Below are 13022 nucleotides of genomic sequence, written 5' to 3'. Positions count from 1 at the left end.
CCGCTCCTTCTTGTCTGTCGCTCTTTGGTTTCTGGTTGGATGTGCCTTGTCTCTCTCTGTAACTTTGTTTGCTTCACGCTAAGACATTCTACTGTCAGAACCAGACTTCTCATCTCTCTTCATGTGTCCCAGTAAGTTCCTGTTTCTTCTCTGTGGGAAACCACTTTCTTCTCCTACTGAAGGAACTAGAGCTGAGCTCCATGAAGTGTTTGACTTACTCCTTCTGCAGCCTCAGTGATCACACATTAATCCCCAGGCAGCATGGCACAGTGGAAAGCGCATGGGCTGATTTTGGAGTCAAATGGGCCTAGATTTTAATCCTAGCTCTATTGCTTACTCACACTGTGATCTCGGGCAAGCTGCTTAACTTCTCTGTGCCTGAGTTTTTAAGTTTTTATTTAAATTCCACTTGGTTAACATACAGTGTAATATTAGTTTCAGGTGTACAATATAGAGATTCAACACTTCCATACATCACCCTGTGCTTATCACAACCAATGCCCTCCCTAATCCCCATCACCTATTTTACTCACCCCCCCCACCTCCTCTCTCGTAACCAGCAGTTTTCTATAGTTAAGAATCTGTTTCTTGGTCTGTCTGTCTGTCTCTCTCTTTTTATCCCTTTGCTCATTTATTTTGTTTCTTAAATTCCACATATGAGTGAAATCATACAGAATTTGTCTTTCTCTGACGAGCTTATTTCACTTAGAATAATACTCTAGCTCCATCCATGTTGTTGCAAATGGCAAGATTTCATTCTTTTTTATAACTGAGTAATATTCCATTCTATTATCTATCTATCATCTATCATCTATCTATCTATCTATCTATCTATCTATCTATCATCATCTATCATCTATCATCTATCTATCTCATATCTTCTTTATCCATTCATCAGTTGATGGACACTTGGGCTATTTCCATAATATGGCTATTGTAGGTAATGCTGCTATAAACATTGGGGTACATGTATCCTTTTGAATTAGTATTTTTATATCCTTTGGGTAAGTACCTAGTAATACAGTTGCTGGGCCATAGGGTAGTTCTATTCTCAACTTTTTTGAGGAACCTCCATACTGTTCTCCACAGTGGCTGCTCCAGTTTGCATTCCCACCAACAGTGCAAGAGGGTTCCCTTTTCTCCACATCCTCACCAACACTTGTTGTTTCTTGTGTTGTTGATTTTAGCCATTCTGACAGGTGTGAGGTGATATCTCATTGTAGTTTTGATTTGCATTTCCCTGATGATGAGTGATGTTGAGCATTTTTGGTCTGTTGGCTGTCTGTATGTCTTCTTTGGAAAAATGTCTATTCATGTCTTCTGCCCATTTAAACTGAATTATTATTTTTTTGGGTGTTTGTATATTGTATATTTTGGATATTTTGGATACTAACCCTGTCAGATATGTCATTTGCAAATATCTTCTCCCATTCTGTAGGTTGCCTTTTAGTTTTGTTGATTGTTTCCTTCACCGTGCAGAAGGTTTTTATCTTGATGTAGTCCCAATAGTTTATTTTTGCTTTCATTTCCCTCGTCTCAAGGGTTTCTGAGGACAGAGACCATGGCTTAAATGTTTGATTTCTCAGTGCTTGTGACATTGTTAATATTCAGTAAATACTGGTTGAGTGAATGAATATGGTAGCAAAGACAACTCGAAGGAAAGTTAGCATTTTTGGATTTTATATGATTTTAGAAATGTAGCATCCTATCATTGTCCATTCTCATCTGTTCTGATTTATTCTGTCTCCTCTCTAGCTCTTCCATTGATCCTACGCTTGGATTTATTGTTCTTTAATCTCATCCCTAAAAATGCCATGTGATTTGTGGGAAAGGGTTGAGGCTTAGAAGTTAAACAGACCTGGATTTCAGTTCTGAATTCACAGCTTCCTGATTGTGTGATCTTGAGTGAGGCATTTAACCTCTTGGTCCCTGTGTCCTTATTTGTGAAGGCGATCAATGGTGTGTCTTCTATCTGGCAGAGCTGTTTTGAGAACTGATTGGATTGATGAATGCAAGGCACCCACTCATAGTAAGAGCTCTATAAATACTAGGTGTTATCACTGTCCTTATCTCCTTTCCCTTTACCCTGTACTCCTCCTTTTTCCAACCAGAAAACATGCATTTCTAACCTCGGCCATCTGTTAGCAGCCTCTGGACTGCTTTGAGTTGCCGGGTACCGCACCACTAAGAACTTCACAATTTCACTTCATTGGGAACTTTAGATCATATCACTCTGGTTCATAAAAGCCTTAGTAAGAATAGTCACTCTTTGCCCCATTAAAATAATACAAGGATAAATGTGACTTTTCAGAAAAACTCCTCAAATTATAAAGCAAAGAATTGGAGAGTTAAATGACATGTGAAGAATCTAAGGACATAGCGTATATTCAAGTTTATGATTTTTTTATTCTCTCTCTCTCTCCATTTATTACAATAGATTCTAAAAAATTGCTCTCACAACAGGACCATTAGCCCTAGTAGATTTAAGGACTCTTTCACCAGTATTTTTTCTTGAAATAATTGAGTTTGCTGGAATAAACTACTCGGCTCAATATTTTTCATCTCCCTCTAATACAAATGTATTTGATTCCTATAAATCTGAGTGAGGTCAGTCAGGAAATTATACATATTTGTTTTCCACAGGGTTTATAAGCTATTAAGTCATGTTGCATTTATTATAGATCATGTTTACTAGTTGGCAAGATAATTTGAATGATTGAGAACAATATTTTAGAACATGTAACACTAGGAAAACAACTAGAAAGGAGAATTGAAGCAAAATGTTCCTTAAAATAAATAAAATACCCTGTTGTGATTCAAGCATATATTTGCATTAAAATACATTAAAATATCACTCAATATTATGCATACTGCTTATTCTTATGGTTCATATATGAATCTATATTTCCTTCTTATATGTCTGTATCACTTATTAAGTACATTGGGATCTCATGTAATAGGTGTATATATTCCCATTATATCTTTCTTCCAGCCTCAAATATGTGGATGTTTTCTTGGCTTTGTGCCATTATAATTATTTTGGCAATCGCTGATATGGACACAGTAGCAAAGACCACACCACGTACCAAATTTACGAAGAAATCTGAGGGAAAAGAGGTGCTGAAGGGTCTCAAGCCATCCAGTGGCCCGGCTCCAGAAGAAGAGGACATTCCTTTCACGGAAGCAGTTGACATGGCAGAACCGGCCCCCAGCCCCCCAGCCCTAGAGTCTGCCTTCGGCACTGCCGCTCTCTTCCCCTTGGAAAACTTCACTCTTGACACGGCCGATTTCTTTTTGAACTGCTGTGATTGTTGTTCATTTGTACCAGGGCCAAAAGGAGAACGTGGAGAGACTGGAAAGCCAGGTACTTGAAAATACCCAAAGCCATATTTGTTACCTGGATCTCCTTGGAGTAGAGAGCTGCACTGGGGGCAGAATTGGCTGGAGGGTTTCTATGTGGTCCTGCAAATGGCGACAGGCCTAGGTGTAACATGGTGATGAATGCAAATGGGGGCTGTGTTGCCCGTTATTCACATGTACTGCTATTAATAAAAATAAACATAGTGATTACGATTAAACATTCAGTTCCTCAGTCATAGTAGCCACATTTCAAATACTCACTAGCGACATGTGGCCAATGACTGCTGTATTGGGCTATACAGATACAAGTATTTCCATCGCTGCAGAAAGTTCTATTGGACGGTGCTGGTTAGAGCAGAAACTGGGCTACCGGTCTCAGCACTGGCACATGATTCTTCACTCATTTCCTACCAGTACAGTCATTTCATTAATGGCTGCTATAAAAAGAGTAAATGAAAATCCTGCTGTCTAGGTAGAGTGTGCTGATGGGTTTCTGGAGTGCTTTTTGTAGTTTGGATTAGAAATGTCACGTCTGTGAGGTGGACCGTAAGGGGCAGGATTCAGTTTGCTCTTCATTGAAATTCCAAGGCAACACTGTACCCTTGCCCCACAATTTTCTCTATTGAAGATCATGGTTACATATTTCAGAATTCCGGACACCTTTAATGTATTCATGATGCATATGCTGGGTTTTACTGTAATACATTCTAGCTTTTACATGCCATGTAGCCGAGAACTCAGGTAAAATTGACATCAGAATGTCAATTTCAAATTTGCTATCCCCTGGGGAAATATGTAGATATATTTGTTGTGTCTTGCCTGAAGAGCTTAAAGTTATAAAATCAGAAATTGTGCATCCTCATTAAGCTTTTCATTCATTTCATCTTATAATAGGAAACTTTTGGGAAATGTGATTAATATTCATGCAGAGCTGGAATTAAAGGGTACAATTGCTGGGCAGTGGTCAGGGCACGGAGATTTCTGGGTTGCTGAAACATTATTGGAAATGCAATGATACTGAGAAAATTACATTTACCAGAATTTCTCTTAGTATCCTCTCTGGCTGGTGAGCTGCTTGGGGGGTGAACACCCCTAAGGGCACGTTCAAGTAAACACAGCTGGTGCTAAACTGTCTTCTAAGGCCGTGGTCTGCCACATCCGAGCTTTTGTTTTACCCAGCGGTGGATTAGCTGGGCTGTTCTCAGAGCTCAGTCTCTCCTTTAAACACATAGGACAAATATTTTGGAGATATGCCAAATTCTTTGCCTGCCTGGGGTGCTCATATATTTTAGTCTGACTGGTTCGGCACAGAGCGTAGCGTTTAAGAGCTCAGAATGTCTTGTCTCTCACGGTCCTACCTTGGGGAAGCTTCATTACCTACGTTTCAGGTTTCAAAGTAGAAAATGGGATAAGAATAACACCAACTTCACGGGGTCATCAAGAGACAGAATGAGGTAATATATATATAAAGGCTCAGTGCGCTGCCTGGGTAGGATAAATGCTCAATAACTGTGTTTCTTTTTCCAGCTAGCTGTAGTAGGAGTCTTTTTCTATCTCCGGAAATACTCAGCCCAATAGGGTCTTGTTTCTGAGATTCAGAGACATTTGTTCTAGCTTTTCCAGTGTTTCAAAAATACTGTTTTGTTAAAAAAGTTAGAGATCTAGCGTAAGAGGGACATCAATCAAACTTGAAAATTAAAATGAACTTACTCGAACACAATGATTTTAATTTTTCTTCATTATCATTCAGTTCTTGGCCACATGAACACACACGCGCACACACACAGACACACACACACATTGCATACATGACATTTACATTATCCACTGGAATGTAGATACTAAATGTAGACTTTAAAAGTCACAAGCCTAATTTTATAGTTTCTGGATGAAAATATCTTAAAGTGTACGGATACAGCTAATAGCTAGCAAAGGTCAGGTTCCATGTGAAGTTTTATCTCCAGCTTCTCTCGTTTAGTTCAGTTATAATTATAGTTACCTACTATGTGCCAGAACCGTTAAGCACTTTTTACCGTTTCTAATCTTTATACAAACTGTTAACAATATTATTACATCTCAGTGGATGATTTAATCACGTTTCCAAGGTGTTTGGGTAATTCTAGAGGTTATACTGCCTCTAATTGCAGAGTGTGGAGTCAGGTTTGGCTTGTGCAGCATGAAGCCCCTGCTCTTCCCATTACGTCCAGCCTTCCAGTATTCATACCAATCTCACCCACATGTATGTGTCACCTAGAGGGATGGGGGAGCCTTGCTGCCTCTTGTGCCCTCCCGTGAGGTTTCCGTGTGCTCCCTGTGCCAACCTGGGTGCTGCCTTTTATCATTTCCCTCAATAGTATAACCACGCTGGGCATTTGGGGCTCACGAGGAAGGGAGACGTTGCACAGTGGACTGAGACCGGCCATCTTGCTTGCTTCTGCCCTCACTGCCCATTCCTTCTCCACTCCTTTCCTCTCTGCTCTCCTTTCTTTTCCAGACAGAACTTAATCACCACCTTTGGTTATTTGAGTTTGCCTTCAGCTTTAACTCCATCACAAGCACTTTCTTCCAAACAGATGTAGTGTTTTTTCAAAGAAAAGCTCTGTTGAATATAATGTTCTCCGTTCCATTGGCCTTATTTACAAAAATTAAGATGAAGTTAAGATGAAATAGTACAATTTCATTGAGTTCGCTTATCTCTATGGTTAACTTCCAATGAGCCTGGCCACAAATTATTCCAATCAGGGGTTGTGGAAGAATTCCTATGGCTCAAACAGGGCTGGGCGTGCAGGAAGGGTAATTATCCTAGGTTCAGGGTCCCTGTGTGGCCCAGCTAAGCAGAAGGGACCTGCACTGCCTGGATGAGACAGGACACCCGATGACATCTGAGCCCTGTACCATCTGACCTTCGCCTGCCGCTCAGCCTCCTTCATCCGATCATTAGCTCCACCTACTCTGCTCTTCTTTCAGTTTCTTGAAAACACCATGGTCTTTTCCACACTTGCTGTTCCTGAAATATTCATTTATAGTTTTATTTTTCTTCTTTCTTTCTTTCTTTCTTTCTTTCTTTCTTTCTTTCTTCTTTCTTTCTTTCTTCTCCTTCTTCTTCTTCTTCTTCTTCTTCTTCTTCTTCTTCTTCTGCCTCAGAAAATCCTAATTTGTCCATTGGATCTTAGCTTCATGCCATTTTCCCAGGAATGTCTCCTCTGATCCCATAAACAAGGTTCTCATACCACAATCTATAATAGGACCTTCCTATTTTCCTCCATATCGCTAACTACAATGTGGTAACTTCTACTTATTTGTGTGGTTATTGTTTCCTATTTATCTTTCATGGGCTCTCAGCTCCATGAGGGAAAGGACGGCTGGGATGTTGACGGCTGATGCCGAGCACCCAGCAGGGTGTGGGTGTACAGGGCCCTCCGTGATCATTCCCGAAGAATTGCAGAAGTGAGGGGATGGGAAAACCCAAAGTGCTAGGTGTTGTGGTTTTACTTACAGTTTGAAAGTGTGGTCCCCGTGAGGTGAAGAGCCAGGTAGTCATTTTGTTCTTGTTCGATATTGCACTCTTCCCTGAATCATTTGATTGCTGCCACGAGTCCAGCGACAAACGCCAATGGGCTCAATTTATCTATTCAGGTAGTACAAAATTACAAATCAGACAAAAACATTGTCCTGAGAATTATGTAGTAGTTTATTCTTACCCAGATTTTATTATTCGGACACTAACAGTCATTGGTCTCAATAAAATGACTTCTTAAAAAAATTTTTTTTTCAGAACTAATGCATTTCAAAAGAGAATTTTTTTTTTTATCCTAATGGTTTTTAAATCTCATTTCCAGGTCTTAAGGGAGAGGCTGGTGATATGGGGATCCCAGGGCCACCAGGAGTTGTTGGACCCCAAGGGCCAAAAGGTCAGAAAGGAGAGAAGGGTAGGTAATTATACTGATTTCACATCAAAACTCAAGACATGTTCTGCACCATTTTTCAGGAGAGAAACTTGCTAAGTAAATACCACATTCTTGCAGGAGGAACAATTTTTTAAAAAGATTTTTTATTTATTTGAGAGAGAAGGAGCATGAGCAGAGGGGAGGGGCAGAGGGATAGGGAGAAGCAGACTCCCTGCTGAGCAGGGAGCCTGACGTGGGGCTCCATCCCAGGACCCTGGGATCATGACCTGAGCCGAAGGCAAACGTTTAACTGACTGAGCCACCCAGGCATCCCTTAGGTGGAAGCATTTTTAAAAATGCAGAAACTTGATAAAGCATTTTGTAAGTTGTATTTGATATAAAAATGTTAACTTTATAAATAGCCCATTGAAAAATTTTACACTTTCCTGGTAACATTTCTCTCTCTCTCTCTCTCTCCATCTCGTTCCCCCTGCACACGCAGAGGCTCTCACACATCTTTTCTATCTCTCATTGGCCACACAGCTGACCTAGGGACTGGGAGCCACAAGGCATAGTCTCTGGGGGGAGTGTGCTTTCTGGTATACTACTGAGTGAGCTCTTCCTTATGAGACAAATTAATTTTGTGTTAGATAGAACTAACTAGAGCAGGCAATCTATTGAATATTCTGTTTAGGCGGGTAGCATCTCTGTTAAGGAGAGTAGGACATGGCCTTTGGCTCGCGCAAAGCTGGGCAATGCCTATGGTGGGAAGAGCACTGCATTAAAATGAAAGAAATTGAGCTTGTAACAATGACCTTGGACCAGTCATTTTACCTTATCTGGAAACCAAAGGGAATAGACTAGATAACTTATTTATACCGTATTTACTATCAAAGAAGATTTGTGGTTATGCGTGCTTTCATAGATCTTTTCCAGCTCAGAAATTCTGTAATTCCGCAGAAGTATCAGCCAGGAGGGTGTCCTGCCCTGGGAAATCCCTGGTTCTCGAAGTGGTTCAAGACATTGAGGGAGGGTTACAGCTTCACTGGGACATTTAGAAATTCCTCAGTGAATACTGCCAGCCTGTAGAAATACCATCTATCCATCAAGTTAAATGTTTTAGCCTCAGTGTCACATGTCAAAAGACCTAATATCATCTATACATCACCTTCCACATGGCTCAGGAACTGTCTAACTCGTTTCTGGTAGAACATTCAGGGAAGTAATTACTCAAAAAAGATGCTAAGGTGAGAGAGTTCTTTCACACTTGTCAGCTATGCGGTTTTCATTCTCGGAAACATTTAATTCTTTTGTGCCTGAATTATGTTAGCAGAAAACCCTGTGAAAGAAAGAAGAGTGATGAGCCTCCCCAGTGATTCATACATTTTGGGAGCTAGACTTCTGGAAGTAGGAGAAAACACAGGGAAGTATCTTAAGATAAGGTTCTTAAGAATATGCTTTGATGAAGAATCAAAAGTAGAAACTCACTCAGCCGGTCTCTATAAAGTGGCAACTTCCCTTCCTTTTACTTCCAGACTTAGCTCGGCCTCTTGGTTAAGATTGAAAGTTAGAAAAATCAATGAGTTGAATGACTGCAATTCTGGTTAACCACACCCTGGTTAAGTATATCCAGTGTAAGCAGTTAAATGCCTTGAATGCACTTGAGAACCAGAAAACGGTGCAGTGATGGTTGGCATAGGAGTATTGATAAGAATGGGGAATAGAATTGGTCCCTTACTTCCATTCAGAGTTGGGTTCTGTCCAAAGGGATCCAGACATTTTCCTGATGGCCTACGGGTTAATTTCCAAATTGTAAATATTATGTGGAATGGTAATGGGAGGGGTTAGCTGCTTAGAAAACTGCTGAGCAGCTTATGGTGAAATTTCTCCAGTTGGTCTTATGAATTCTGGGGGCGTCTCTTCTCATGACTTGTAGTTTGAGTTAGGATTTCTTTTTCCCTAGCAGAAATAAAACAAAAAAAGTTAGTTATATCATAAATAACATGGTTGGCAAATCGATGCTAACCAATGTTATATGCAGTCATGTTTGACTCTGCAAATTTGTAAACTTTCATACCTGTTTTTTCTGCGATAAAAATATCTGCTTGGGATGCCTGGGTGGCTCAGTTGGTTGTCTGCCATCTGCTCGGGTCACGATCCCAGGGTCCTGGCACTGAGTCCTGCATCAGGCTCCTTGCTCAGCGGGGAGGCTGCTTCTCCCTCTGCCTGCCGCTCCCCCTGCTTGTGCTCTCTCTGTCTCTCTCTCTCTGACAAAGAAATAAATAAAATCTTAAAAAGGATCTGTTCCACCTTAGAGATGCTATAAAGTTTTGTAAGTGAAAAATATTACAATTAATATCACGTGCCCTGTTACGTGAGCCTCCCTGTTATACAAGAGGCTGTATTAATATCAAATAAGAATTAATTTTGAATTTAAAAGCCTGGATTGAATTTTAAAAAATCATGTTAAGAGCTTAAAACATTACCTGGTACAAAGGAAATGCTCAATAAGAGTTAGCTATTATTATTACTATTATTCTTTATAATTAAAATACACTTGGTTGGTCCTACTGTAACAGGATAGGCCTTCTGGCAGGCCCAATATGAAAATCCGCTTTGTGTTACTATGGCAAATATCTAAAAACCTGCATCTTTAGATTTCTTTTCAAACGTGAATTCTCACAGTTCTACGATTTGTCCAAAGTGGATGAAAAATTTTCCAAACAAAATGAAAATTGGTTTCTTGTTGATGGTCTGTGTCAAGGACTTTATATTTACTTTCCTGGAAGGGCTTCGATATGATTAGTTTTAGCTCCTGCAGCATGTTGTGCTCTATATTTAAACTTATACGGTGGTGACAGTCTTTTTTTAGGCACTGTGAGGAATGTAAAGAAGGGGACATTTTCAGAGTCATTCAGAATTCGTAAGAGGAAAAACACAAATACACACACAAGGCAAAATGTCATGAATTTAACAGAGATTTGAAGAGCTGTGGGAATGTGTGTGTTGGGGGGTGGAAAAGCTGAGTTCTGTTTGAAGAGATTGGCACTATCCTCATTTAAATGGCTTATCATCAATTAGAACAAAGTGTTTCTAATGATGCTCAATTTATTATTTTTCCGTGTTGTTTTACTTTTATGCGTTTTGGTAAGGGAAGCATTGGAATGTGACGTGGGTGGGGAATGGATCTTAGTTACATCATAGCTACTATGGTTGGAAGAAAGGTAATCTTGGTCTCATTTCAGGACTAAAGGGAGAACGTGGGGACCAAGGAACGAGTGGAGTCCCAGGGTACCCAGGAAAACCTGGAGAACCAGGTAGAGTGTAGACAGTCTGTTGTGTGCAGTCACGCACACAGCATAGCTCCTAATTTTCTTCCTGCTTGTGCTTAAAGTCGTCTGGGAGGTAAGATGGAATATGAATTGCTATTATTCTAATAATCCAGTGATTGCTGGAGTGTAACAAGTACTGGTCTGGTAGTTTGGAGACTAGATACAAGCATGTGAACTCGTGTCCTCAGTCTGGCTTTCCTTGGGGAAAAAAGATCCCTGAATCTTTCTAGGTTTCCATTTCTTTGCCCGTAAGATTTTGGGTTTGGATGGATGTAATGGAGATTTAGAATACTTTGGCGGGGCCAAAATGCAAAATGTAATGGACTATGATGGGGCACTAAAATAGAACCAGCTTCATGAGATGTAAACGTAAGCTCTGGCTTCTTGGTGGCAGTAACTGTCCCCGTGTGCGAGAGCAGCGCGATCTGAATGGCGCAGCCGTGGCTGGGGCAGGAGCCAGGTCTGCAGTCCCAGTCCCGAGGCTTCGTTTCTGTTCCGTGAGCTCGGTGATGATAGCGTTCTGTTCGTAGTCTATGTGATCCTTAAACATCATTTAATTTTCTGTTTCAGGTGGCCTTGGTCCAAAGGGGGATAGAGGAAACATCGGACTGGAGGGAGTGAAAGGACAAAAAGGCTCCAAGGGGGACACGTGTGCAAATGGTACCCAAGGAGATAAAGGAGACCGGGGGGCTGCGGGCTCACCAGGCTTGAACGGAGAGCCTGGGGCCAAGGGGGAGAAGGGTGAGATGGGGGAGAAAGGCTACTGCGGAGAGTCTGGGGAGAGGGGAGGAAAAGGAGAAAAAGGCGAGGAGGGTCTGAAAGGAGAAAAAGGTAGCAAAGGAGATACTGGAACGGAAGGCAAAGGCGGCCCAGATGGCCTGCCCGGGGCCCCAGGGGACCCAGGGGTCAAAGGAGAAAAGGGAGAGTTAGGGCCCCCTGGTCTTGTGGGACCACCGGGGCCAAAAGGGGAGCTTGGGAGCAAAGGGGTCCGAGGATCTATTGGCAAGAAGGGCTCTCGGGGCCTCAAAGGCTCCAAGGGGGAGGTGGCCAGAGTTGTGCAGTCAGCTTTCAGCGCTGCTTTATCGAAACCTTTCCCTCCTCCCAACATCCCTATCAAATTTGACAAGATTCTCTATAATGACCAAGGAAATTACAGCCCTGTCACTGGCAAATTTAACTGTAGTATTCCTGGGGCATATGTTTTTTCCTACCATGTCACTGTGAGGAGCCGACCGGCTCACATCAGCCTGGTGGCCCGGAAGAGGAAGCGGTTCAAGTCCAGAGAAACGCTCTATGGTCATGAGATAGACCAGGCCTCTCTCCTCATCATCCTGAAATTAAGTGCAGGGGACCAAGTCTGGTTGGAAGTTTCAAAAGATTGGAATGGGGTATATGTCAGCCCTGAGGATGACAGCATTTTTACTGGGTTCCTTTTGTACCCAGAGGAAAATTCTGGAATTTCACCATAAACTTGTGTCTCAAACACTGTAGTTTGGGTTCAGTGGAATAAGTCAGGCAACATAAGGTAGCACGATTAAAAAGAATAGCTTTCATTATTTTTTTTCATGATTATAAAAATAATGCAGAAAAAGTAAGAAAAAATTATATCACCTAGAGTCAATTACTATGCCTATTTTATGACATCACTTTTTCTTAAAAATTAAAAAAAAATTTTTCAGTGAACAAGAGAGGAGAATGGGGAAGGGGCAGAGGGAGAGGGAGAGAATCTTAAGCAGGCTCCACACTCAGTCTGGAGCCCTAGGTGGGGCTTGATCTCATGACCCTGAGATCGTGACCTGAGTGGAAATCAAGAGTTGGATGCTTAACCAACTGACCCACCTGGGTGCCCCCTAAGACATCACCTTTTCAAAAGAATATATTTTTATGTATTGAAAGTACATATCTATGAACTTTGTAGCTAGTTTTTTCTCATTTAGCATTATAATGGCATTTCTCATGCCATTTAGATAATGTCTGTATACAAAATAGATTGACATCTGTAATTAATAAATATATTCTTCCTAAATATCTTCTATATCTCCTCTCAATGTGTGCCACTCTTTTCTGTGTGAGTGTAAGGCAGACAATTGACATGTGATGGGCGGGTATCTCTCCAAAGTTTAGAAACTGTTAGAATTGCCTTCCAAAAAAATGAAGCTATTCCCATGTTAGTTTAATTCAGGGAGAATACACAGAAAGAATGCTAAAGACTAGCTAAACTATCTTTAAAATGAGTCAGTATAAAGGTTTGCCCATAAAAAAATCTGTATTAGATGGACTTGTAAGTTGGGTAAAAGATAAAAAGAAAGTTCATAAAGATATTCCTCAGTCATAGCAAAGATCCAGCCATTCATCAAATTATTGTACTCCGAAAAACTAAATGTCCCCCAAAGATACAAGAGTAAAATTAAATCACTATTGCTCTAAAATTTCAGCCTTCCTT

At 41.0% G+C, this 13022-nt stretch overlaps 1 protein-coding gene across 3 annotated transcripts in view; it reads left to right on the top strand.

The window, feature by feature from the left end:
* The window catches only part of OTOL1 (otolin 1), a 197276-nt gene extending 184671 nt beyond the window's left edge, over positions 1–12605 (top strand). For all 3 annotated transcript variants that reach the window (XM_057316067.1, XM_048216202.2, XM_057316068.1), the window contains 4 exons: positions 2993–3364; positions 7200–7289; positions 10493–10564; positions 11150–12605. In XM_057316067.1, the coding sequence (XP_057172050.1) occupies positions 2993–3364; positions 7200–7289; positions 10493–10564; positions 11150–12048 (1433 nt within the window). In that variant the 3' untranslated portion in view covers positions 12049–12605. The remainder of the gene's footprint in view (positions 1–2992; positions 3365–7199; positions 7290–10492; positions 10565–11149) is intronic.
* The last annotated feature ends 417 nt before the right edge of the window (positions 12606–13022 follow it).

The sequence above is a fragment of the Ursus arctos genome, unplaced genomic scaffold (genome assembly GCF_023065955.2).
Source record: "Ursus arctos isolate Adak ecotype North America unplaced genomic scaffold, UrsArc2.0 scaffold_20, whole genome shotgun sequence".
Taxonomy (NCBI): Eukaryota; Metazoa; Chordata; class Mammalia; order Carnivora; family Ursidae; genus Ursus; species Ursus arctos.
Note: the sequence above shows the minus strand (reverse complement) of the source record. Positions and strands in the feature narration are given on the sequence as shown.